Source organism: Penicillium chrysogenum (genome assembly GCF_028827035.1).
Source record: "Penicillium chrysogenum strain IBT 35668 chromosome Unknown utg000002l_segment0_segment0, whole genome shotgun sequence".
In the NCBI taxonomy this organism is placed as follows: domain Eukaryota; kingdom Fungi; phylum Ascomycota; class Eurotiomycetes; order Eurotiales; family Aspergillaceae; genus Penicillium; species Penicillium chrysogenum.
In genome coordinates, this window is record NW_026622750.1 from 5495314 (window position 1) to 5518518 (window position 23205).

General features: G+C 49.9%; 9 protein-coding genes across 9 annotated transcripts; 6 read left to right on the forward strand and 3 right to left on the reverse strand.

The window, feature by feature from the left end:
* Positions 1-218: 218 nt before the first annotated feature.
* N7489_005291 (TFIIH/NER complex ATP-dependent 5'-3' DNA helicase subunit RAD3) lies at positions 219-2765 on the reverse strand (the record flags this gene model as incomplete). The annotated part of the gene is made up of 4 exons (XM_056711043.1): positions 219-2015; positions 2074-2190; positions 2241-2697; positions 2749-2765. The coding sequence occupies 4 exons, from the start codon at positions 2763-2765 to the stop codon at positions 219-221; spliced, it is 2388 nt and encodes a 795-aa protein (XP_056569464.1).
* Positions 2766-3109: 344 nt separating this feature from the next.
* N7489_005292 (ubiquitin-protein ligase RKR1) lies at positions 3110-8461 on the forward strand (the record flags this gene model as incomplete). Its single annotated transcript, XM_056711044.1, has 9 exons — positions 3110-3409; positions 3466-3859; positions 3917-5642; positions 5698-6545; positions 6600-7016; positions 7066-7439; positions 7487-7795; positions 7857-8368; positions 8434-8461. The coding sequence occupies 9 exons, from the start codon at positions 3110-3112 to the stop codon at positions 8459-8461; spliced, it is 4908 nt and encodes a 1635-aa protein (XP_056569465.1).
* A 782-nt stretch (positions 8462-9243) lies between these two features.
* On the forward strand, positions 9244-11724 carry ppm1 (protein C-terminal leucine carboxyl O-methyltransferase ppm1; the record flags this gene model as incomplete). The annotated part of the gene is made up of 5 exons (XM_056711045.1): positions 9244-9600; positions 9651-9830; positions 9893-10049; positions 10428-10709; positions 10790-11724. The coding sequence occupies 5 exons, from the start codon at positions 9244-9246 to the stop codon at positions 11722-11724; spliced, it is 1911 nt and encodes a 636-aa protein (XP_056569466.1).
* Positions 11725-13594: 1870 nt separating this feature from the next.
* Positions 13595-15007, forward strand: N7489_005294 (SUN domain-containing protein; the record flags this gene model as incomplete). Its single annotated transcript, XM_056711046.1, has 1 exon — positions 13595-15007. One exon carries the CDS (start codon positions 13595-13597, stop codon positions 15005-15007), a length of 1413 nt encoding a protein of 470 aa, XP_056569467.1.
* A 709-nt stretch (positions 15008-15716) lies between these two features.
* On the reverse strand, positions 15717-16049 carry N7489_005295 (uncharacterized protein; the record flags this gene model as incomplete). The annotated part of the gene is made up of 1 exon (XM_056711047.1): positions 15717-16049. One exon carries the CDS (start codon positions 16047-16049, stop codon positions 15717-15719), a length of 333 nt encoding a protein of 110 aa, XP_056569468.1.
* Positions 16050-17562: 1513 nt separating this feature from the next.
* On the forward strand, positions 17563-19181 carry N7489_005296 (Zn(II)2Cys6 transcription factor; the record flags this gene model as incomplete). The annotated part of the gene is made up of 4 exons (XM_056711048.1): positions 17563-17914; positions 17978-18455; positions 18519-19073; positions 19115-19181. 4 exons carry the CDS (start codon positions 17563-17565, stop codon positions 19179-19181), a joined length of 1452 nt encoding a protein of 483 aa, XP_056569469.1.
* A 288-nt stretch (positions 19182-19469) lies between these two features.
* N7489_005297 (putative transsulfuration enzyme family protein) lies at positions 19470-20704 on the reverse strand (the record flags this gene model as incomplete). Its single annotated transcript, XM_056711049.1, has 2 exons — positions 19470-20495; positions 20552-20704. 2 exons carry the CDS (start codon positions 20702-20704, stop codon positions 19470-19472), a joined length of 1179 nt encoding a protein of 392 aa, XP_056569470.1.
* A 459-nt stretch (positions 20705-21163) lies between these two features.
* On the forward strand, positions 21164-21494 carry N7489_005298 (uncharacterized protein; the record flags this gene model as incomplete). Its single annotated transcript, XM_056711050.1, has 2 exons — positions 21164-21185; positions 21238-21494. The coding sequence occupies 2 exons, from the start codon at positions 21164-21166 to the stop codon at positions 21492-21494; spliced, it is 279 nt and encodes a 92-aa protein (XP_056569471.1).
* A 155-nt stretch (positions 21495-21649) lies between these two features.
* N7489_005299 (IST1 family protein) lies at positions 21650-23049 on the forward strand (the record flags this gene model as incomplete). Its single annotated transcript, XM_056711051.1, has 2 exons — positions 21650-21670; positions 21865-23049. The coding sequence occupies 2 exons, from the start codon at positions 21650-21652 to the stop codon at positions 23047-23049; spliced, it is 1206 nt and encodes a 401-aa protein (XP_056569472.1).
* Between the last annotated feature and the right edge of the window lie 156 nt (positions 23050-23205).

The window sequence follows — 23205 nt, forward strand, 5'->3', positions numbered from 1 at the left end:
CTGATCCTCATGGTCCACGTCCGTGGTATTTCAAGCGGATCGAGATGTCTCTATACTTGGACTGTATCCCATGGGTGATTGCTTAAGAGATTTGTCTTCAATTGTAGGTTAATAGTTTCTGTCCTTGGAAACCCCGTGCTGGATAGCACCATGCCCAATTCCAAACGCCTGCCCATGCCAGTAGATGTGTCATTATGTAAAGAACAAACAAGATTATTTTATGGTGCGTCGAGCATCATGAGGTCCTGGTCAATGTTGTCGTCGTATTCGTCCGTGACGATCCGGGATGCGGACGGGACCATTCCGTCCATTGCGTGCCCGTTATTCAGCTCTTCTCTCATCATCCGCTCTTCCTCCGTCCTCCTCTTTGCCTCATGGCGCTCGATATCAGCCAAGCCCCAGGTGGAAATGCCTTCTTGATCTTTCGATTTGAAAGGCTGGGCCATGGTCCGCAGGAAGTTCTTCGCATTCGATACAGCCATATCAGTGCTAAGATTGGTTTCGCTGTCCAACATTGCCTGGTTGATCCACTTGGGGAGCTGGGGGCGCTTTCGCTCGAATCGACGATCCGCCAACACCATGACTCCATAGTCGTCCTTGCCACGCAGGACACGACCTAGGCACTGGGCGGCATGTCGAATCGCATCGAAAGATAAGAAGTCATTCTCCCGAATACGATAGTTCTCGCGCAAGAACTCGAGACGAGCTTTCAGAATTCGAGATTCGGTGTATTGGAAGGGAACACCAATACACAGCACTGCACGACCGTAATGATGATCGAAATCAATGCCCTCGGAAACCTTGCCACGAGCGACACAAAACAAGATCGCACCACGCCCATTGCAGCACGCTGTACGGTAGGTTTCCAGGGCGAGTGAAGATTCTTGCGCATCAGGGGTTTCGACGAGAATCAATTTGTAGTTCCAGATTTGATCCAGAATACCCATACCTTGCCACATACTGATGATTGATTCCATGTAGAGATAAGACGGGAAGAAAACGACAACGCCGTCGGGTGTGATGCGAGCAAACTCTGTCACTAGACTGCCGTAGTTTCGCACAACACCAGGATCATTGCGAATTCCGAAGGAAGATGAAACCTGTGCTTGATCTGAGCCTCGAGTGACAATCATGGGCAAGAAAGATCGTCGAGCGAGTGTCATGCTGTATGATTCTTGCAGAACAGCGGTGAACCCCAGCATTTTCGGATACATTTCCAACGGCGACAAAGTCCCCGAGGTAATGATCACAGAGCTGAAACGATCGAACACCGGCTTGATAGCAATAGCGGCATCCAAGCACGTGAAATGGAGGATGGGATTTGGTACAGTAGCCGCTTCGGATTCGAAGGGCTCGAGGATAAGAACGAATCCCTTGTCGTAGGTTGCGACCAGTGTTGCAAATGTGGCCACCTCTTGAAGAGGTTGATAATCTTCAATATTGACAAGTTCAAGCGTCCGTACAAGTGACGTTAGACGCTCGGCGCAAAACCTCAAAGGCTTTCGTTCAATATAGGTAAGGTCCTTTAGGTGAGTAAGGAAAGAAGGTGGTGTCTCGGATATGGTATGGGTGACTTTCATCCGGGTCTTCAGATACTCGATAAATCTCTTCAAGAAAGAGATGAAATGCTCGGCCCGGCGGATGTTACCAGGAACAGCTTCCTTTAGTAGGTCATCTGGTAAGACCGGATTCGAAATGAATTGATCTTCATCCCGAGCTTTCTCAGCTTCCTGCAGCCCCTCCACTAATTTCGAATACTCGTTCTTGAGCTTTTCCTCATCTGTGCTCTTCATGTCTTCGATCCTGCGTTCCAGGTTGTTTGCACCCCGAGTCGCTTTTCGTAGGGAATCCTCGCTCAGGTCTATACTGAGCGATTCGATACAGACATTGTCAATATTGTGCGCTTCGTCAAATACCACGATGCAATCTTTCGAGAGCTCTCGGGATACACGTTCCGCAATTTTCGGATCGAGAAGATAGTGATAAGAATAGATAATAATATTGCACCACGGCATCTAATGAAGCTTGTCAGAAATGGGCCACTTTGTGTGCGATAGTGGCTCGATGTCTTACCATACGCCGAGCGGAGAAGTAGGGACATTGTTTGTGCTCTTCTCCGTATCTTGACAACCCGTCCAGTGTGAAAACGCCTGGGGGGACGAGGTTATGTGGCTCGAGTAAGTCAAGGTTCTAGGCCTGTTAGTTCGTTCAATGTTGTATTGTTGATAACAAAATCCCACCTCATGGTATACACAAAGCTCAACATCTTCACCACGCTCTTTCTTCTCCTTGACAAACCCGGCCGTCAAGCTTCTGCACCTGGCATCGACCACGGTACCACTCTTCTCTCTCTTTACTGAAGGGTGAAGACAGAGGTTCTTCCGACTCGTCAGGCCAAGCGCACGAAATTCCTCCTCATGACCCAGCTCCTTAGCACGATGTTCCATCAAAGCCTTCAACTCCGCTAGAGCTTTCTCGATCTCCGACATGGTTCGGGAGCAGTAGATGAGCTTACGGTGCTCTGGGTAGTGCTGTTGGTAGGCGACGATCAACGACAAGAGCGAAACTGTCTTTCCAGTTCCCGAGGGCATTTCCAGCACACAGTGACCCCCGACGTCGAGGGTCTTTTTGAGATCGCACATGTAGGCATATTGTTCGGGGTAGATGCGAGGATACGGAAACAGCACCGGAAGATCACTGTGACTGGTCAGCTTGGAGACAAGATAAAATCACATGCAGAGGACATACTCAATGAAGAACTTCATCTTGGCTGGGCTCTGATGCAAAGCGCAAGAGGGCAAAGGATCAGAAGAGAAGAGAGCTCGCTCTCATCTTTCGCGGCTCCGCCTATGCGCTTGTCCTATTTGGGACAGCGATGACAGAAACTCACGTGACGGCTATCTTGGTCCCGAGGGTCTCTTTTGGAGATCCGATATTGAATGTGCTTGCACCTTCACACACACGTGATGGAAGAGTGATATAGCGTCCAAATCACAGTCTCACCTAGTATTCACAGCGATACTCTCTTGCTCTCTCTGACCCCTTTCCAAATCCTCAATTTTGAGCTCCTCCCCCACTACTTGCTTGTCCCGCTGACCTCATACCCCACATGAGCAAAAAGTTCAAGTCCCAGGCCTCCAGCAGTCGCGCTGCTGCCAGTGCCTTCGGGGCATTTGGGGGCTTTCCCGGTGGTCTTTCCAGCGAGGGAAAGGACCCGTCTGCTCTCACATACATTGCAGCACCTCCAGATCTTTCTCGCATTGCGGACCAACAAGTAGTCATCGCCTTCAAGAATTTACTAAAGAAAGATGACATTACACGATTGAAGGCTCTAGAGGAGCTGCGAGACCATATATCAAGAGTGGAAGTCAAGAAGGGAACTCTAGATGACGGGTTTCTAGATGCATGGGTATGTCTAGATTGCTTCTATATACAAAACCAAGTAGTAACAATGTTTTTCCCCAGGTCAGAATTTATCCCAGACTCTCGATTGATCTGTCTCGCCGAGTACGCCAAGTGGCTCACCCGATACAAGGTACAATTTCTGGTCTTGTTGGGAAGCGCATCGTGCCCAATTTACCAAAAATCATCGGAGCATGGATCGCAGGAATCTACGATAACGACAGGCCAGTCCACCGTGCCGCCCTTGAATCATTCACGAAAGTCTTTTCAACCGAAGAAAAAAGAAACAATGTTTGGAAGATCTACCAAACCTCCATTTTGGACTTTGTGGATGATGTCATTCTTCACCAAACAGCCTTGACATTGAGTGATGAAAGGACAGTGAAGAGAGATGATGCCGAGGGGAAATATGCCCGTGTTGCCGGAGCCGCGATTTTACTTTTCAACCGCGTACTAGGTATGTTAAGCGTGTCTACCTTGCAATACTTTCTATCTAACAATTCAATGCGCCTAGGCAATTCGTCCGATGAAGATTTACAGAAGAACATAACAGAAATCGAGAATCTGTTAGCCAGCAAGAACTTGTGGGCTCTCTGTTACCACGATGATCCATATGTTCGCCGGTCCATATACATGCTGCTCCGATCTGCGGTTTCGCGGGAGCCTGGATGGATTGACTGGAAGACTCTCAGCTCAGCCGTCATTGGGAAATCTTTGTCTCTCCAGCAAATCGGGTCCGCTACCGAATTGTCAGAGTCCCTCCTCTTATTATCTTCGCTGAGGCCTCAAATATGGACAGATGACTACACTGGGAAATCTTCTGCCTCGAAGAGATTGCGCCAGTACATGCAGAAAGGGTCCGAGGGTGGACATTCTAACTTTTGGTCAAATCTAGACCAATTGCTTCGAATCATCCCCCAAGAAGTACTAGCAGGTGTTGACAAGGCCACTGCTGCCCAGGGGATCACTTCTGCCAGTGCAATCACCTTGACTGAGGCTTTACAAGAAGGTCTCAACTCCAGAGAAGAACCGCGCTCAAATCTTGCTATCGGATGGAAATCCTATACCCAGATAGGAACATGGCTTGCAACATTCGTCCCGCAGGAGCAAAAATCCGAATTCATCGCGCAGAGACTGTTTCCCTTGGTGGTGCAGTATGTAAGAATGGACCCAGAGCTGACACAATGGTCACTTCCGGCTGAGTTAGCCGAAGGAACTTGTGTGGATTATGTTTCCACTCTGGCTTCCGCCGAACAAGCCCAGGAACTGCAATCATTGTGTACATCCCTTTCCGATGGGCTGCTGGAAGCTGTGAAGCTATCAGCCCCAGAACAGTCAAAGGACTTCCGTGGATCTCAAGACGCAATATGTGCCCAATCCAAACGCCTCTTCGATTTGGAGTCTGCTGTTCTCTCACGGGCCGCAGATACCGAGGTCGAGTCTCAAGTATCTGAGGTACTTCAAAGAGCAAGCACTTCCCTTCTCGAAGGTTGTCTCGAAGTCCTGCGCACCCGTAATGGGAAGCCATATGGGGCGGCCGCCACGGTGGCGGAGTGTGTTCGCAGCCTGCCATATGTTGCCAAAAAGTCACAGGGCCTCCAAAGCTTTGTGCAAAATGATGCACCGGAGCTTTTGATTTCACCGTCTGCTGATCGATTGATTACAATCATCTTAGAATGTCGGGAGTGGGATGGATTCGCGTCTAGTTTCGAGAATGTTGTTGAGCGAGCATTGGCCTTGGAGCTAGAGCAGTCTAATGTGCATGTACTCCAAAACTTACTTTCTTCTCTCGATTTCAACGATGCTGAGCACAAAGACAAGCTTAACTCACTTGTTGTGCGGGCTCTTGACAAAGCTTGCCAAGGTAGTCATGCTCATTGGCCTATCATCATTGCAGTTCTTCAAAACAAATCATCACACGGCGAGTTGATGGATCAAATATTTTTATCTTTGATCGAGGCGTTATCTTCAGATGATAAAGTCTTTGATGCCTTGCATGGGCTTTCTCATATCGGAAAGTCCGCACCATCATCAGTTCGGGGGTTCCAAAATGGAACACATGGATCGAAGTTAGCAGGGAAGCTACTTTTCCTCACTGAATCACTATCTGAAGAAGTGGCAAGCTTGGCAGAAGCTCTGCTGAAATCATTGAAAGAATCTGGTGTTGGCGACACGAGTGCCAAGTCAGGCATCGAAATTCTCCAACATGGATTCAACCATGTGGATGAAGAATCATTGTCGTGAGTGCTCCATTATCACCATGGTTTACAGGAAATTGTACTAAATTTGGTTCAGGATTGAATCACTTCTTGCTATCGCAGAGGAATTGCTGCCAGGTCTTACGGCTGAAGGCGCAACCAGTACCGTGAAGGATATTTTGCCCTCTCGTCGTGCATGGGAGGAATCCCTGACCCCCTTTCTCCAACTTCCACCTCGCCCCTCCATTGCTATAACAAGTCCCCTTGGAGGCGCCGTTCACTTGATCCAGCGTGAACTATCTGACTCCTTCAAGGGGTTATGGCTGACTATTCCTCGCGATGCAGACCATCGCTCTTCTGCATTCCGCCTGGCAATTTTCACCATCGACATTCTCTCTTCTTCTGACTTACTGAAACATATGGGCCAAGCGGACCTAGAGACTTTGTTCCATTTCTTGCCCTTGGCAATTCAACTTATAGATGACGATTTGAGCATTGAGAATTGCAACGGCATCTCAGGTCTCGAGCTGGCTGATCAGCGAGAAGAGTACATGGAGATTGTTTTTGCTGGCCGCAAGGTGGTCGGTGAGTGGATTCGCGACAGTGAACCAGTCAGCTTCGCACCGGAGAAGACCATTTCCTCGTTGTTTGTCGAGTTTTGGGAAACCAGACTAGAGGAACTAAGGGGTACAAATCCCTTGGATTATAGGGTTGGCGAAGCCTTCGTCAAGATAATGACTGTTGCGGATTCATTGCAGAAGTCAAAATCATCGGAGGATGTTGCAAAGATCTGCAGAGAGGCGCGAACAGCAAATCTCATACGCTCAGCATCCTGGTTCGCGGTGTTGCGAAGCTCCATACTTTCAAATACCATCGGAAACAGACTCTGCAATGAGCTAATTGCCGATTCCACTGGACTCAAGCCCCAGGATCCTTCCCAAGTTGGTAAGTGTCTGACAACAGATTAGCAAATATAGTACCAATACTAACTGTTCACAGGATTGCGGAAGCTGGCTCTGTTGAATATCCTATTGTCTGGGGAAGAAGATGTTGTCTCCACTATTCCGACACAGAGACTAGTCTTCCTCGCCAAGAATTTGATTGAATGTTTCCAGTCCGACTCAATGTCTCTCGGTTTGAAATCCGAAGTGATCCAGACTCTTTCTCTTGTCCTTCCAGCTCTCGGGGAGATCTATGGATCTCATTGGGAAGACAGCATGGGCATCCTAAACTCTGTATTGCGGGAAACCAATGGAGGCGAAGAGGGTCTACCATTACTAGTGTCATCTTTCAGACTCTTCGCACGATTGAAGTCTATCTCGGAAAGTGACGACAGCAATGACGACGTCCAGGATGCTTGGTTAGACCGGAAAATCGGTCTTTACAATGCGCTGGCCTCCACTATTGACACGTTCGGTAAGCACATTAGATTCCTCTCATCACTGATCTGTCTAACGAAACATAGATTCCTCAACCACATTCCACCAACCTCGGGATGTTGCTGTTGACTTATTACGACGCCTGATTAACACTATTCCCGTTGACAAGCTGGAGGATGTCAGTGAAACGTTCCACCTTCTGACTGCGCACAGTCGAGCAGTTCAGCGAACTGCTTACACAATTCTCCATCACTATATTCCCCATGCCCAGGAGAAGGTATCTTTTGAGGTCGCCTTATCCAAGACTGCAGTCAGCCTTCCTGATGAGCTCGTGTCTCTATTGCTTGAACCCCCGACAATGCAAATGGTCTCTGCTGGGTACGGAGATGACAAGATGTGGACCAGTATGCGGGCGTATCTTCTTAGCTGGAAGGTGACGTTTGACCATTTCTCAAATGCTGTAAGTTTTGACTTCCATGACAAACTATAAAATGAACTTTCTAACAGTCCGACCAGTCGCTCCCTGTCCAAGAGTACTACATGTCGAGCATCAGAGAGAACAATATCCTCATCCCACTGCTAGAGTTCACGTTTGATTTCCTTCAGAAATCACAGGGAAAGATGATCGATGCATCCAAACTTGACATTCGATCATTTGAGCCGGATGAGTCCGAGAGTGCCGAAAAGGAAACACAATGGCTTCTGGTACATTTGTACTATCTGTGCCTGAGATATTCTGCCAACATGACCAAGAATTGGTGGATTGACACCAAGAAACGCATCAAGGGTCCGGTGGAAGCCTGGACAGAAAAATACGTGAGTGGTCTTCGGTGGTGAGGCCCTTTGGACGAGAAATTATAACTAATTCTGTTTCCAGATTTCCCCGCTCGTCGTTGAGGATGCACTAAAGAGTGTGACCCACTGGATTGCCACACAGGATGCAAACGAAGAACGCGCACTGGAGGTGAAGATTTCTCCGAAGACGGGCGAAATCATTGCCAGCATTCCAGTCGATGAGGAGTCGCCTCCTGTTGCTATTTCTATCACTCTTCCACCTGCGTACCCGCTTCAACCGGCGTTGGTTGTCGGTCGCAGTCGCGTGCTTGTAGACGAGAAGAAATGGAAGAGCTGGCTGCTGACAATCCAGGGAGTGATCATGTTTGCCAATGGCAACCTGGTTGACGGGTTGTTGGCCTTCCGACGAAATGTGCAAGGTGCTCTGAAGGGTCAGAGCGAGTGCGCTATCTGTTACTCTGTTATCTCAACAGACATGCAGACACCGAACAAGCGGTGTGCCACTTGCAAGAACACCTTCCACTCGGTCTGTCTGTTCCGCTGGTTCAAGAGCAGCAACCAGAGCACTTGTCCTCTTTGCCGAAACAACTTTGTGTATGTTTAGATACTTTGTTAAGTTCACTTGTACATAGAAAATAGACATGACATGACAAACACAGGGCAGGGCCCTCGGGTTCGGCCCGATAGCCGTGAACGAATCATCAGGATCGTATTTTCAGCAATTCAGATTCTAGCAGGAATAAAAGGACCACCTATTTAGCACCCTGCATACCTGATCCTATAGCTGAGACCAATGAAACGAGTACGTTTCGAGCCATTCCCGATTGGGAAGTTGAACTGACTATCTTTGATGTCCATGCTGAGAGCGTCTCTTGATAATCACAGTATTACAGTTAGATCTCTATACCTAGCTAGGGCTCTGGAAATCGATATAGCTCTTTTTTGCCGAGATGTACGTGAAGAATTATAGCTCGTCCAAAGTCAGTTAGAGCGAGAACCCCCATTCCATACCCCAGAAAGATCTGACGATTTTATTGCCCATAATAACGCGGAGAAATGGCACAGGATGCCACATTTCCAACCCCACATCCAATAGCGTCAAGTTTGAGCCATTCTAGCCTGGTCCAAGCCTATACCATCGCTTGATTCAGCCTAATTGCGTGCCCGGGTGGCTCCTGTTCCATTTCTTCACGGCTGAAACTGCCGACCTTGCTACGACGCAGATGAGGTTTCATACTCCAAATGACCATTAGGCAAAAACCTCCCCTCGGTCCAAAGGAACAATTTTCGTTTCTTGCTGACCTATTACACGGCAAAATGCAATGGTCTTCTCCAATTGACAAGGGGACATCCTACATCTACATAAAGCAACCGTTATCTCCTCAGTTCGAACATCATATCCATTTTCACACCTGCTAAAATCCAAGGCAACAACTAGCTTGCACTTCTGATTGATATCCATTAGCACTATGATTTCCAATATCTTGACGTTCTCCCTCCTTGCCGGCAGCGCTCTCGCTGTCCCGGTCGAATCTGACATCGAGAAACGTATCGACTGCCCGAGCGTCCACATCTTTGGCGCACGCGAGACCAGCGTATCTCCCGGATACGGCTCATCCAGCACGGTTGTCAATGGCCTCCTCAGCGCCTACTCAGGCTCCACAGCCGAGGCCATCAGCTACCCTGCATGTGGTGGACAATCATCTTGCGGTGGCGTGAGCTACTCGAACTCAGTTGCCCAGGGTATTGCGGCAGTCGCCTCGGCTGTGAACTCCTATAACAAACAGTGTCCGTCAACCAAGCTTGTTCTGGTCGGATATTCTCAGGTGAGCTATATTTCCTCTTCGAGAAAGACCAACTTCTTACGATACTTCAGGGTGGTGAAATCATCGACGCAGCCTTGTGCGGCGGCGGTGTCCCAAACCAAGGCTACACCAACACTGCCGTCCAGCTGTCGACATCCGCCGTCAATATGGTCAAGGCAGCCATCTTCATGGGTGATCCACTGTATGTGGCAGGGTTGCCGTATAATGTTGGAACATGTGCTGCTGGTGGCGTATGGACTTCCCTATATTCCCCTTGAACTTGGGAGCTTTGAATCTAACGCTCGAGATATAGTTCGACGCACGTCCTTCTGGCTTCTCTTGCCCGTCGGCTAGTAAGATCCAATCGTACTGCGACGCCCCAGACCCATACTGCTGCAATGGCAGTAACGGCGCAACGCACCAGGGCTACGGAGCTGAGTATGGCGCACAGGCTATTGCATTTGCCAAGAGTAAGTTGGGTTAGGTGCGGATCCAGTAGCAGCTCTGCCAAGACATATATTAGCAGGGGAATTGTGCTTGGGAGAGGTTATATAGGCCTACCACTGTGATAACTTGGTGGTATTCACAGTGCATTTTCGCAACTGTTTTTACTACTGGACATAATCACTGGTTTTATAATGAAGAGCTTCCATTGAGGTTGAATCTTACAACCGTCCACCTGGGCAAGGTTAACGTAGTTACCGGGTCGATTAAACAAGGCGTAGGGGCGAGGATATTTGGAGTAAATTGACAAAGATAGACTATTTTCAAATAACTTGGAAAATGTTAATATTTGGAGAGACGGAGAAATATAAGATTGACACCCAAATCCATGCCCACTTGGGCAGATAGCTACCCCACCAAGAGCTCCAAGCTTCCTCCATTCCCCATGGCCACTCACATTCCCAACCTCAACACTCTCCGACGAGGCCGAGGCCGAGGCCGCGGCATAGGTCGCACAGAAGAAACTGGATTCCCTTCTGGAAAAGACCGCATCGTTCAAGGCACAGACAATGACGCAAGCGTGTCCCGCCTCAGCGCCGTCGAGCTAGGATACCTAGAGGATGCGTACGCGGCGGCATTGACACCTCCCGGGTCGGCGACGCGGCGATTGCCAATTATAAACAGAGGTGAGTCTGTTTCCCCCAGACTATGCTATCCCAAATGACAGGAGAGCCTGTGGCTGACTGGGACACCTCCCGCGCACCAGGAACCTACGCCCGCACAACAGCCATTGACCAGCTCGTGGCGCGTTTCCTTGGGCCATCCTCACCGGAAAATACACACAAGAAACAGATCATATCTCTAGGCGCCGGGTCGGACACGCGCGTCTTCCGGCTTCTCTCGTCGCGCCAAACCCCGGACTTCGTCTACCACGAGCTCGATTTCGCCGTGAACACAGCGGAGAAGATCCGCGCGATTAGATCGGCGCCTGTGCTACAGAACGCGCTGGGGATTGACTCGTCGCGGGTTTCGTTGGAAAAGGATACTCGAGTTACCGTGTCGGAGGCCGGGGACGCGCTCCATTCGCCCTCGTACCATGTCCACCCGGTTGACCTGCGGTCGCTGTCGACATGCAGTGACCCCACCGCAGCACTGCCAGGCGTGGAAACGGGACTACCGACTTTGCTAATCTCCGAGTGCTGTCTAATCTATCTATCGCCGGCTGAAGCGGAGCAGGTGGTTGCGTTCTTCACGCAGCGCCTTTTTGGTCATGGGCGTGTAGTACCTGGGACTGGCGACGGCTTGCCGGAGGCGCAGGTGAATGTCGCTCCGCTCGGGTTGGTTCTTTATGAGCCTATTCGGCCGAATGATGCCTTTGGTCGTACGATGGTGTCGAACCTTGCGGCCCGGGGAATCCAGCTCAAGACTCTCTCTAGGTATGCGTCGCTTGCGGCGCAGCGAGACCGCTTCCAAGATCAGGGCTTTGGTGATGGCCAAGCTGCGGCTGATATCGAGTTTATTTGGAAGCGGTGGGTTAACGAGGATGAGAAAGAAAGAGTTGCTGGGCTAGAGATGCTCGATGAGATGGAGGAGTGGCAGTTGCTTGCACAGCATTATTGCATTGCGTGGGGATGGAGAGACCGCGATGATATTGCAGCTTTTGCTGGATGGAAGGACTTAGAGGGTCAGCGAGGCGAGTAGCTTCATTTGTGAATATTTGATGTCTGATGATACAGCTCTATAACGAAGGTCCATGATGCACATCTGAAAATACAAACCAAAATCACCAAGAAGCCCCTACGAAGCAGATTACACTGCTGTACTTCACACCCTTACTCCGGTTCAAGTGCATGTTTACGAGGCTCGCCATCAGCAAGACAATTTGAGTATCTATACAATATAACGGTGTGGTCGCTTCAATGCGACCTGTCATATTGTCAGATGCACTGGGGCCCCGCAAAATCCAGGTGATAGGCCGAGTGGATATTCGCTATGCGAGGAACGCAGTCCTTGCAGCGAACTCAAAAGATATCCTATTTATCGGTGCGTGATGCATTGCCTTTCTCGGCATCCACTCTTAGCAACCGTTGCAGCAGGATGTGGTCGAAGCTGATGCAAGATACCTACCGTTTAGGGCTGCTGCGCTATCTGACAAATATCTCCCTACTGAGCAAAGTCTGAAGTAGTATAAAGAGTCACTTGTTATGTATTTTATCATTAATGACGTACAGAGTAGCCCTGAAGGACTTGGAATAATCTGATATAATTAGCCCAAGCCATTGAAGATATCGACATTCGACACCTGCATCATGTACTAAATCAGCTTCATGCTTCTTGCATTGATATTCCTACCAATTACAGGCACGGGCGATACAGGACATTCCTCACAATGCGTACTTTACGATTTGTGTAACTCTGGTGCGTCTTGTACATAGCAGCGAATGGAGATCGTGGTCAGAGTGACCACAGTGGTGATCTTGTCGATCTCTTGCGATGCTATCAAAAACCCCATCTCTCCTAGGCCAAGCTTTAACCAAGCCACACATTAGGCAGTCGGAACAACACGTTCTAAGGACTTCGGATCTCTCGGCCATGTGATGCCGTGCCTATCAAAGTCCACTTGATGATCAACAAGTCCAGACCGGTGCAGGATGGTGGGTTTGATTGGGATTGACGGGTACTAGGCTAAAAGGGCAATCTCTCCCGCTTGGGTATATTGGCCTATTCGGGTGCGTCGGTGGAGTTCTCTTCCTTTGGTATGGAATGTCCGATGTACTCCAGGCTCACTCGGTCTGTTTTGCAATGCAGCATCCATAGATTTATTGCAAGGCTGCAAGTTCAAAGGTCATAGGTTGGATGTTGAGACATCATGTGATAGATCTTCAGCCCTGAAAGGTTCCCAAACGTTGCGCCGAGCAACGCGTTCCTCTTCCTCCACTCTCCTCCACTCTCCTCATTTGAGGATTTTGATTTTATCTTTTTCCCGTTGAAAGAGTTCGCGGGACAACTCCACAAAGACACAGCTCTTAGCTTATTGGCCTTACTGCCCCTGCCAAGCAGGAACCATCGGGGTAATGCCGTTCATCATTGGCTGCAGGATCTCACTGCCCCTGACACTAAGTGTCTAGCGGTTCCATATAGCTGCCCACTAGTGGAGTTTTGCTTCAGGGGCACAGCTTTTTGGGGGTCCAAGGCTACGCCCATAATCCCAGTTTGGGGGAGCAATCATGGAAATTATGGGAATTATGGGCAATCACGGACGAGCCGCTCATGAAAGTCGGGGCTACTTGCTCGACGCCGGAATTGCGCGCACATCATCCCAGATCTAACGCTCTTTTAGGCTAGCAGACTCGTGGACCTGAGCCGGGACCCTAGAGGCCGTGTCCCTTTTCTTGGTGCTTTTCCCCATCTCTTTCCTTCTCTCGTCTTGACCTTCATTCTCTGTGAGCACTGTGTCTGTCCTTGGCCATCGGCCGTATATTTTTATCACTCGTTTGACTTAGCCATTCGCTTCATACATTCGTTCTTTATTGATATTTATCAATCTGCCAAGTCTTTTCCCCCTGACACAATGAAGTTCCAGATCGCATCATTCCGCGCAGCGGCGCTTGTTGCCCTCATTGCGAGCGCTCAAGCCGCGAAACATAGCCATGGCCACAACCATCACCACGAGACTCGTGATGTGGCTCTGGGAAAGAGGGGTGGAAAGTGCGAGTTCCCATCTGACGCTGGCCTGGTGGAAGTCACCCCGCATGAGCAAAACGCCGGTTGGGCTATGAGCCCCGACGAGCCCTGCGAACCTGGCAACTACTGCCCTTACGCTTGTCCTCCCGGTCAAGTGTCTATGCAGTGGGATCCCAAGGCGACGTCCTACTCTTACCCTATGTCTATGAGAGGTGGTCTGTACTGTGACGACGACGGCAAAATCCACAAGCCCTTCCCCGACCGCGACTACTGTGAGTCGGCCGCTGGTCCTGTCAAGGCCCACAACAAGGCCGGAAAGTCTGTCTCTTTCTGCCAGACTGTGCTGCCCGGAAACGAGGCCATGCTTATCCCTACCATGGTCGATGAGCTGGCCGACCTGGCCGTGCCTGGCATGTCCTACTGGTGCTCCACTGCTGCCCATTACTACATTAATGCTCCAGGTGTCACTGCGGAGGAAGGCTGTGTTTGGGGTACCTCCGAGAACCCCGTCGGTAACTGGTCTCCGTACACCGCTGGTGCCAACATGGATGACAATGGCGAGACCTACCTGAAGATCGGCTGGAACCCTATCTACTTGGAACCCGCCACCCCCTTCCGCACTGTCAAGCCTGACTTCGGTATCGAGATTGAGTGTGAGGGTGGCGGCTGCAACGGCCTGCCCTGCAAGATCGACCCTGCTGTCAACGACGTCAACGAGATGATCGGTGAGCCCTTCGTTGGCGCTGGCGGCGCTACGGGCTGCGTTGTAACCGTCCCCAAGGGCTCCACCGCGCACATTGTTGTCTTCGAGAAGGAGGGTAGTGGCAGCACTTCGTCTGAGACCGTCGAGGTTTCTACCAGCACTCCTACCTCCACTAGCAGCTCCAGCTCCAGCTCCAGCACTAGCACTAGCACTAGCACCTCGACCCCCACTCCTACTCCAACCAGCACTAGCACTACCGAGACCCCAACCTCTACCTCTACTCCCTCGGAGACTTCCACCTCGACCCCGACTCCTACCTCTAGCTCCACCTCTACTGCTAGCTCCACCTCTTCTACGACTTCCGCCTTGAGCGTCACTAGCCCCAGCACCCGCCTGCCCAAGTCGAGCCCGACACTAAGCTATACCTACCAGCCGCACGTCCTGACTGGTTCTGCTGAAATCCAAGCGGCCTCCACGACGACCGCTGCCGCTGCCGCTGCGTCCACATCTTCCGCCACTGGCGGTGCTACCAGCGCCACCGTTTCCATGTTCACCCTGGCCTTCGGCGCCATTGCCGCCATGGTCATGAACGTCTAATCATATTGCATATATGTACGGGGTGTGTACAGACTCCACCTTGGGGCATCCTTTCCGCATTATATCTGCCCGCGGTAATCAATCCAATTGGAACTCCGCGGGCATCTATTGTCAGATTCTTTCACATTTTTTAATTCTTCTACATAATCCCCCTTTTTATGATTCTTCACATCCCTTGGATGCCCTTTCTTGACGACGCTCAACGTTGGACTTTTTTACTCTGCTTCATGACTTTTATATCCCTTTGCTCCTCAGCATTGATCTCTTCTTTTCAGCTTGTTGAATATTCGCTTTTATTGCTTCTGGTACGCAAGGGGTTTTGTTTTTGGTTACATATGACAGCTGGTTGAGGCTGAAACCAACCATGTCTTTTTTGGTTGGACATTGGAAAAATAGTGTTCTTTGTTTTTATTCGTCAATCCTTACCACTGGGGTCTTTTGCGACCCCAGCTAGGTCTTCATAGAATATACTGAGCGCTCTCTCACCAGTCGTCCTCGCTTTGATTCCTCAGGTCGAGCATTCCACTGTTCTCAACATACTTGGTAGACCGAATATAATAAGTTCCGGTATATGATACGCCATATACATGCATCATTACTATCAGAGCCCGCATCTAACATACATAGAATATACCTAGGCAGATCCAACAATTCCTTGCCCTCAATCCACATGTAGATATCCCAATCCCAAACGCCAAACCCAAGCGACTCAAACATTCGATTCCCTGATAGGAACAATCATATCAGGTCTCCTCGCCTCAACAGCCAGCATGTTCAAATTCCGCTGTCTGGTCTCGCGCATGTAGTTTCGTTGCTCGTTGGACATGTCCTTGAACTTGTCTGAGTCGTCAAGGCCGTAGAACATACTGTATACACTGAACCCGATGAGTGATCCTACAATGCAGCCAGCGATGATGAGGAAGATGTAGAGCGGGTATTTGTCAGGGTCGTCCATGCCACTCCGCTTGAGCAAGCTGACGGTGTTACCCATTGTGGAGGATTGTGTGATTTTTGCGTCTATTGTGGGTGGGATGGCAGGCATTATGGTCTGAAGAAGATAAAAGGTCTTGTTAGTTATTGGACATAAGGGCCATGGTGTGGGACTGTATAGACACGCACTGTAGTCAAATGAAGGTGTCAATGTCAGATTCTTTGTTATTGGTATACAAATGTCGATTCGAAGTAATCTCTGTCAGGGGACTGGTTATAGAGGTAGGGAACAGCAGACTACACTTAGTGTGCGAACACTGGCAGCTATATAAGTAAACATAACCTACACGCTAAAACCTCCCGGCTACAGCTAAGGAACTGAAACGCGAAGGGATTGCTAAAACCGACCATACAGTTGTGATATTCTTCCCAAATAGGCATGGCGGCCACAGACTCCCACGCCAATGATGTCAGGAACCGAGCAGACCAATCAGCGTGGCTCAATAACTAGTGGGTCGACCAATTAAAATCGGCGTTGGATCATGCGGAATGGACTAAATGTTCTAATTATACGGCCCTGAGGATTTCGACCGGAGAGTAAGCATCTCTCTTTCTCAAGGACCGCTCTTCGGCCCCCAATTCCCAGGTCTAATCTGCTATAGTGGCTTGTCCTCGCTTCCCTTGATTTGATCTTGCTGTCTGCCGTGCCTGATTGGCTCGACGGCGCCTGCTCCCTCTGGGTCGTCGAGCCCGCATTGGATGCAGCAATTCGAGGATTGGGGGTTGCTGCAAGTCCGTTTGTTTGGGTCTTACATGTCTCAGATAGCTCGGTATCTCCGTTGCTAATCTCATTTACTCGTCAAGTGTGACTTGGTGTGACTCCAAGAAGCCCCACTGTTGCTGGACGGCTACGGTGTGGTGTGCATACTCCAGCTCAGCCATATCCATCCTTTTTTCTTCTGCAACGGCTCCAAAGGTGTATCTTTGCAATCAGGTTGCTAGTCCTGTCCAGTGGTGGAATTGATCGTTACCCTTCGTTCTTCTGCCGCCCAGAGCTGTACAATATCTCTGTTTTTGGTCTGGCAGTCTTGCAGATCTATTGCTACGAACCCGCAGAATTGGATTCAACGATCTATTACCATATGATACAATATGGGGGTTGAAGGTCTGGATTATCAATTGGAGGGAGTATCCATATCGGAGTCATATGATATAGATTGGAGGGACGCGGATAAAGCAAAAATCTATTCATGTCTAGCAGGCATAGCCACTCATAAGGACTGACTATGACTAGCCTCTTAGTGGCATCTACTTTGTATAGATTTAACTCTAAAGATCATCTCTAGTAACCCTTGGAATATTTGGTCTCTTTTTCTACACATTCCCTCGTGTTTCTCTCTATATTCTAGTAGAGCAGAATTAAAAGACACCGAGTATGAGACTGGATTTATGAAGTTGATGGATTAAAAGATATATGTAGGTTCAGGACCGCACTGATCGTGATGGTCACGGAAAGGCGGCGTCCGCGGGTATGCTCAGTCAGCAAATCTTCACTCCGAGGCCTGCCCAACCGCGAGTCGTATACCTTTCCTTGCCACATTCCACATTCCCTATGCCATATCCAAATGGAGACAGTATGCGATCCATGCTGGACATGTCGCAACCGCCGCATTCAATGCGATCAGTCCGGGCCACCATGCGCCAAGTGCGAGAGAGCCGGCATGGAATGCTTCGACAAAAGACCGCTGAGGTGGGTCAAGGGCGTGGCGATTCGTGGAAAGATGCAGGGCCATTCGTATGAAGGTGATGGCACTCCTGTGCACACTTCTAGAATTAAGAGATCCGCGATATTGACACCGACGAAATCGTCTCGCGCACTGGTCCAAGCTTCTGCTGGCAGTAGAACCCTGCCGGTTACCTTGCAAGACCCGTCTATGGCAAACCTGGATCAAACATCGAAATATTATATAGACTACTGTAAGATTCACATGCAAAGGAAGCTCTGGCACCGGGGATATTAATAGCTGACATCGCATTCAGATAACGAACGCATATGCAAATTGTTCATTGTATACGACAGCGCCAGAAATCCATTCCGGAGTCTGATCTCCTTCGGGTTGAAAGATCCGGTCTTACAGAAGGGCATACTTGCTCTTGCGGCGCGACATCATGCCAATACAGGCCAGTCGTTTCATCAACTTCAAGCTCCGACATCCGCTGGTCGCTTTAATGCCAATCGCGATGCGCTACTTTTCAAACATCAAGCTATGGAAGCTCTCTCTCAAGTACTTAGCGACGGAAGAATAGAGAAAAGCGACACAACTGTCGCTAGCATATTTCTTCTTATTTTCCTTGATCTGCTCGAATCCGGAAGTGAAGGCTGGAATTTCCATCTCGAGGGTGCGAAGAGTTTGATTACATCCCACCGGCCGCTGCTGGAAGCACAAGCTGGGATTAATAATGGACCTGGCCAAACGGTACAGCATATCTGGGAGTTTATCTCCAGCCAGATTCATTTGTGAGTTACGCTAAGCTCAATGGATGGTATAAAATCCATGCGGGAGACTGACTTATATAATAGAATCGAAACACTGGGAGCAACATTTTTACGACCAAAACTACTGTCAGAATTCATATTTCACGGCCAGGCAGAGAGGCAACCGCATGAAGAAATTGAACAGTCTTTCCTTGGATGTCCGGAGTTCCTGTTGACGGCAATACAATTTCTCTCCAACGAGAGGGACGCCATCGCAGGACAGTTGCCGGACAGCGCTGCTCTCCAAACACATATAACAAATACCACCACGATGATGGAGCTTATCCACGACTTTGACAGTTACGCCTGGGCTTCGAGTGTCCAACGAGAGGGACGGTCTTCGCCAGACGAAGTCAATAATCTCTGCACATTATCGCAGGCATTCAAGACCGGGGCCTTGCTATACGGGAGACGCATTCTTGATGCACTCACAAATTCCACCACAATGCAGGATGATTTGGTCTCTGAGCTGTTGGGTCTGATTGATAGTTTGAAAGACGATGAGGCGCTTTTCAAATGTGTTCTGTGGGCTATCTTCGTGGCGGGCTTGGAGTGTCGGTCTCGGGCCCAGAAAGACTTCTTGGTCGAAACTTTAGAGAAGTTCTGGACTGCTACGAGATGTTTGAACGTTATCAATGCAGCGAAAATCCTGAAAGATTATTGGGACCAGGAAGAACGCTTGGAGACTTCATCGCGGTGGATATTTGATATTGGTCGATTGGGTCGTGACTGTCTTCTCATATAATATAATAAGCGTTGAATATAACCAAGATCTCTCATCAAACGTTATATATAGAGAAGTCGCATTCACAAATTAAGCCTTTTTTGGCCCTTTCCTGTTCTGCGTACCCAACAAATTGAGTAGGGGACAAGATATATACATAACCAGACGTTTAAGAGACCACCAAAAAAACATAAACAGACTATCGGAGAAGACCAGGCCGCTCATGCGACTATTCTTGCCTATGGATGTGATCTAGCACGCTAAGTTTGCTGTCACCCCAAGAGCGACTTGAATGCCTGGAGCAAGTCATTCTTCAGGTCCTCCCAGTTCTCAAGTCCAACGCTAACTCTCAACAGCTTCCGGTCAACCCTGGGGTCCGACAAAGCCCGCCACTCAATCAAAGACTCAACTCCGCCTAGACTAGTAGCATGCTGGAAGAAGTGAAGCTTAGTTGGCAAAACCTTCGCAAACTCCTCATTGTCCAAGACAATAGAGAAGACAGGTCCAAAGCCATTCGGCATCTGCTTCTGCAACCACGGCTCGTCCTGCAAGCTAGAATGGTAGATCTTCTTTAAAACAGACTGGACAATCATCTCCTCACTGCCCACAGCAGGAGACGAAGCTTGCATAGCGGCATGAAGCCAGGAGATCAACTTAGCCGAATTCTGGCTAGCCCGCTGAACCCGAACCTCCAGCGTGCGCAGACTCCGGATCCCGAGCCAGCTCTCCATATTCCCCATCACACTGCCTAGCGCGATTCTATCCTCAAACAACTGCTTCGTCCAATCGGCACGCTTGGTAGCAAGCACGCCACACAGCATATCGCTATGTCCACCGAAATACTTCGATCCGGAATGCATGACGATATCCGCGCCCCAGAGGAACGGATCCTGCAAACCAGGCGGTGCAAACGTACTATCGACAATGAGGAATGCGCCGCGGGAATGGGCTTTGTGCGCATGTTCCTCGATGCTGAACGCCGTCCCCAGCGGGTTGACGGGCGTCTCTAGTAGGATGACATCGCCGGCGTCTAGGCTTTCGGCGGGACAGTCGAGGGGGAGTTTCTGTAGCCCGGACAGACGCGATACTACCGAGATGACTTCGTGGCTGCCATGGTATCCCTCGCCCACGGAGATTCGGCGGGGGTTGAGCAGTGTCAGAGCAGCATGCAGGGCGGCTAATCCTGTTGAGTAGCTCACTGCGCGGCCGCCTAGTAGGGACGAGAGCACTGATTCGAAGCGAGTCGCGTTTGGCGCGAACTCGCGGGAATAGACATAGTTCTTGCCGTTGAATTCATCCTAGACGGGCCTGTTAGTTGGGGATATGGTTGGCTGTGTGTTGGCTTGAGACCTACCACCGGATCTTCGGATGGGACAAGTTGGTCTGGATCGTTGGGGTATCTGAAGGTTGTAGAGAGATGGATTGGGGGTGCGACGTCGGTCACTAGATTTAGGACATCGTCTGCATGCAATGCTTTGGTGGAAGGGTGGGCATTGTTAGAGGTCATTTTGTTTATTAGGATCTTTGTGAATTGAGAAGAGGAAATTGAGATCGAGGGTCTTTATATATCTTTGACGCTCTTCCAGAGTTGGCCCTATCACCGTCGAGACCCACTCCCGTCAACTTCCCAAAACGGAAATCCCCGCAAGTATAGAGTGGCAAAGCATCGAAAAAACCATGAAAATTGTTGTTGTAGGTATCTAGTGTATCTAATGTATTCTCTAATATCACCTTGAAGCTATAAGGATCACAGAGTACAGACACAAAAGGCGGAGATCTTTTGATAGCCAGAGCCGTCAAGGTCACAAGGTCACTACATGTAGAATTAAGCCCTTAGTAACTATACCTGGGTAGCATCGATATGCGTTGAGTCTCTACAAAAGAAGATACCTGTTTCCCCATCTCTCCATCCCATCCCATTCTCTCCCTATCCAACACATCCTTAAACACCCGCAGCTTCCCCACTATGGAGGAAGACCGTGTCCCGGGTAAGTCATCATCTAAATAGGTATCGAGTTCATTCATCCTGATGATCTTCAGAGTGCTCCGCTGCGAGCTTCCAGGCCTCGATTGAGTTCAATTTGCTGCTAGATGAGATCACAGCCCGCTGCAACAGACAGACAAAGGAGATCAACAAATGGCTTCTCTACACCAAAGATTTCAAACGGACTATTGCCGATACGTTGGAGCAGGAGAGACTCACGAAACAAGGCGCTGATATCAGAGCTATGTGGTCACTCAGAACTCCCCGAACCTCCAGAACCCCGAAAACACCGAAAATCACACCAAATGCCTAATTAAACATAACATTCCATTGTTTGAGTTTTGTGGAATCTTCAAGTTTCAAATGTGAGAAAACAAAGGGCAACCCGATAAAGTGGTGATCCCAAGGTCTCTCGGCCCCATCGGCCTCTCCCCCACATCTTCTCCTCTAACAACTCATCACGCCAAAATGCCTCCCTCGGTCCAGACGGTAAGCCCTCACGGTCTATTCTTCTCTTTTTCCTTTCTTCTTTCGCATACGCATTCCATGATCGGGGAACTCCCCCTAGATCTCGCTACCTAGAGCTCACAAGGCTACCCCGCACTGCCTATATAACGCCTGCCTGCTCTGCAACTCCCATGCGCGCCTGATATACAAACCAAATGACTGACATGGAATCAAAGACCAGGCTAGTTTCCACCCTCCGCTTGCTTATCCCCCGTCTCCGCCTCCTACAAAAGAAAGACACAGCCTCCTCAGTCGTCCAACGCCGCGAACTCTCCCAGCTCCTCAGCGAAGGCCGCGATGCATCAGCGCGCATCCGAGTCGAAAATGTCATTGCAACCGATACCGCAGTAGAGGTAATGGAGATGGTCGAGCTCTACTGTGAGCTGCTGCTGGCGCGCGCAAACGTGTTGGATCAGATGGCCTTCAGCGACCAAGGGACCCGCGCCAGACTTCGCGCCAAGGAATTGCTCAAGAAGCGCACCCAAGAACAATCTGGTGCTACGGTATCGACCACCGCAGGTGCTAAGGGTGCTGGGGGTGCTGGGGAAAGCACTGGCTCGCGATTCGGGTTCTCTTGGCTGGGAGGTGGAGCACAAAAGAAGGAGGCTGAGCGGCCTGCGCCCACTACAACGTCTGGTAGTGCGGAGGACTCTGGCGATGGGCTTGCGGATGACGATAACCCCTACATGGATACTGCACTTGACGAGGCTGCTACTGTGGTCTTCTACGCGTGGCATCGTTTCCCGCACGAGGTGCGCGAATTCACTATGCTTCGCACTATGTTGGGTGAGCGATACGGCAAGGAATTTATGACTTTGGCGCAAGATAATAAGGTCGACTCTGTCAAGGTTCCTGATCGGCTTGTCAAGAGCTTGCGTGTGCGTCCTCCGGGACACGAACTTGTTGAGAGTTACCTACGAGAGATTGCGAAAGCTTACGGCGTTGAGTGGCATGGAGCCGAAGAAGAGCTGGGAAATGCGCCGCAAGGATTTGAGGACGATCGTGGTGATGGTGACGGTGACGAAGAGGAACCCCAATTACCGCATACTCCTGGCAAGCAGCAAGGTGACTCGGCCTCAACGCCGAATCTATCTGAAGCGAGGCGCGCCTCGGAGACCAGTGAATTGACCAAAGCCACGCCTCCACGTGGACTCGCTGCGGGGCGAAGTCCTGTCAGCGTTGCACCGCCGGCTCCCAGAACGGACAATCCAAACCCTAGAGTCAAGCTTCCCGGCACTGAAGGGAAAGCCGCTGCTGTTCCAAAGGAGGACGGTGGCTCCAAGAGCAAGAGTAATAACAATGGGATACCCGAGCTGGATGAACTGACGCGGAGATTTGCGGATTTGAAGAGGAGACCATGATTGACAATATCTACCAGGATTTGGCACGCAGCGCCTTGAATTTAGCCATTAGCCAGTTTTCACGTTGGTTTCCTTTCCTATGCCTTGGACAAGGCTTCGCTAGGTCGAATGTCTTATTTCTAGCTATTTCTAGCTATTTCTAGCCCCGCATAATGC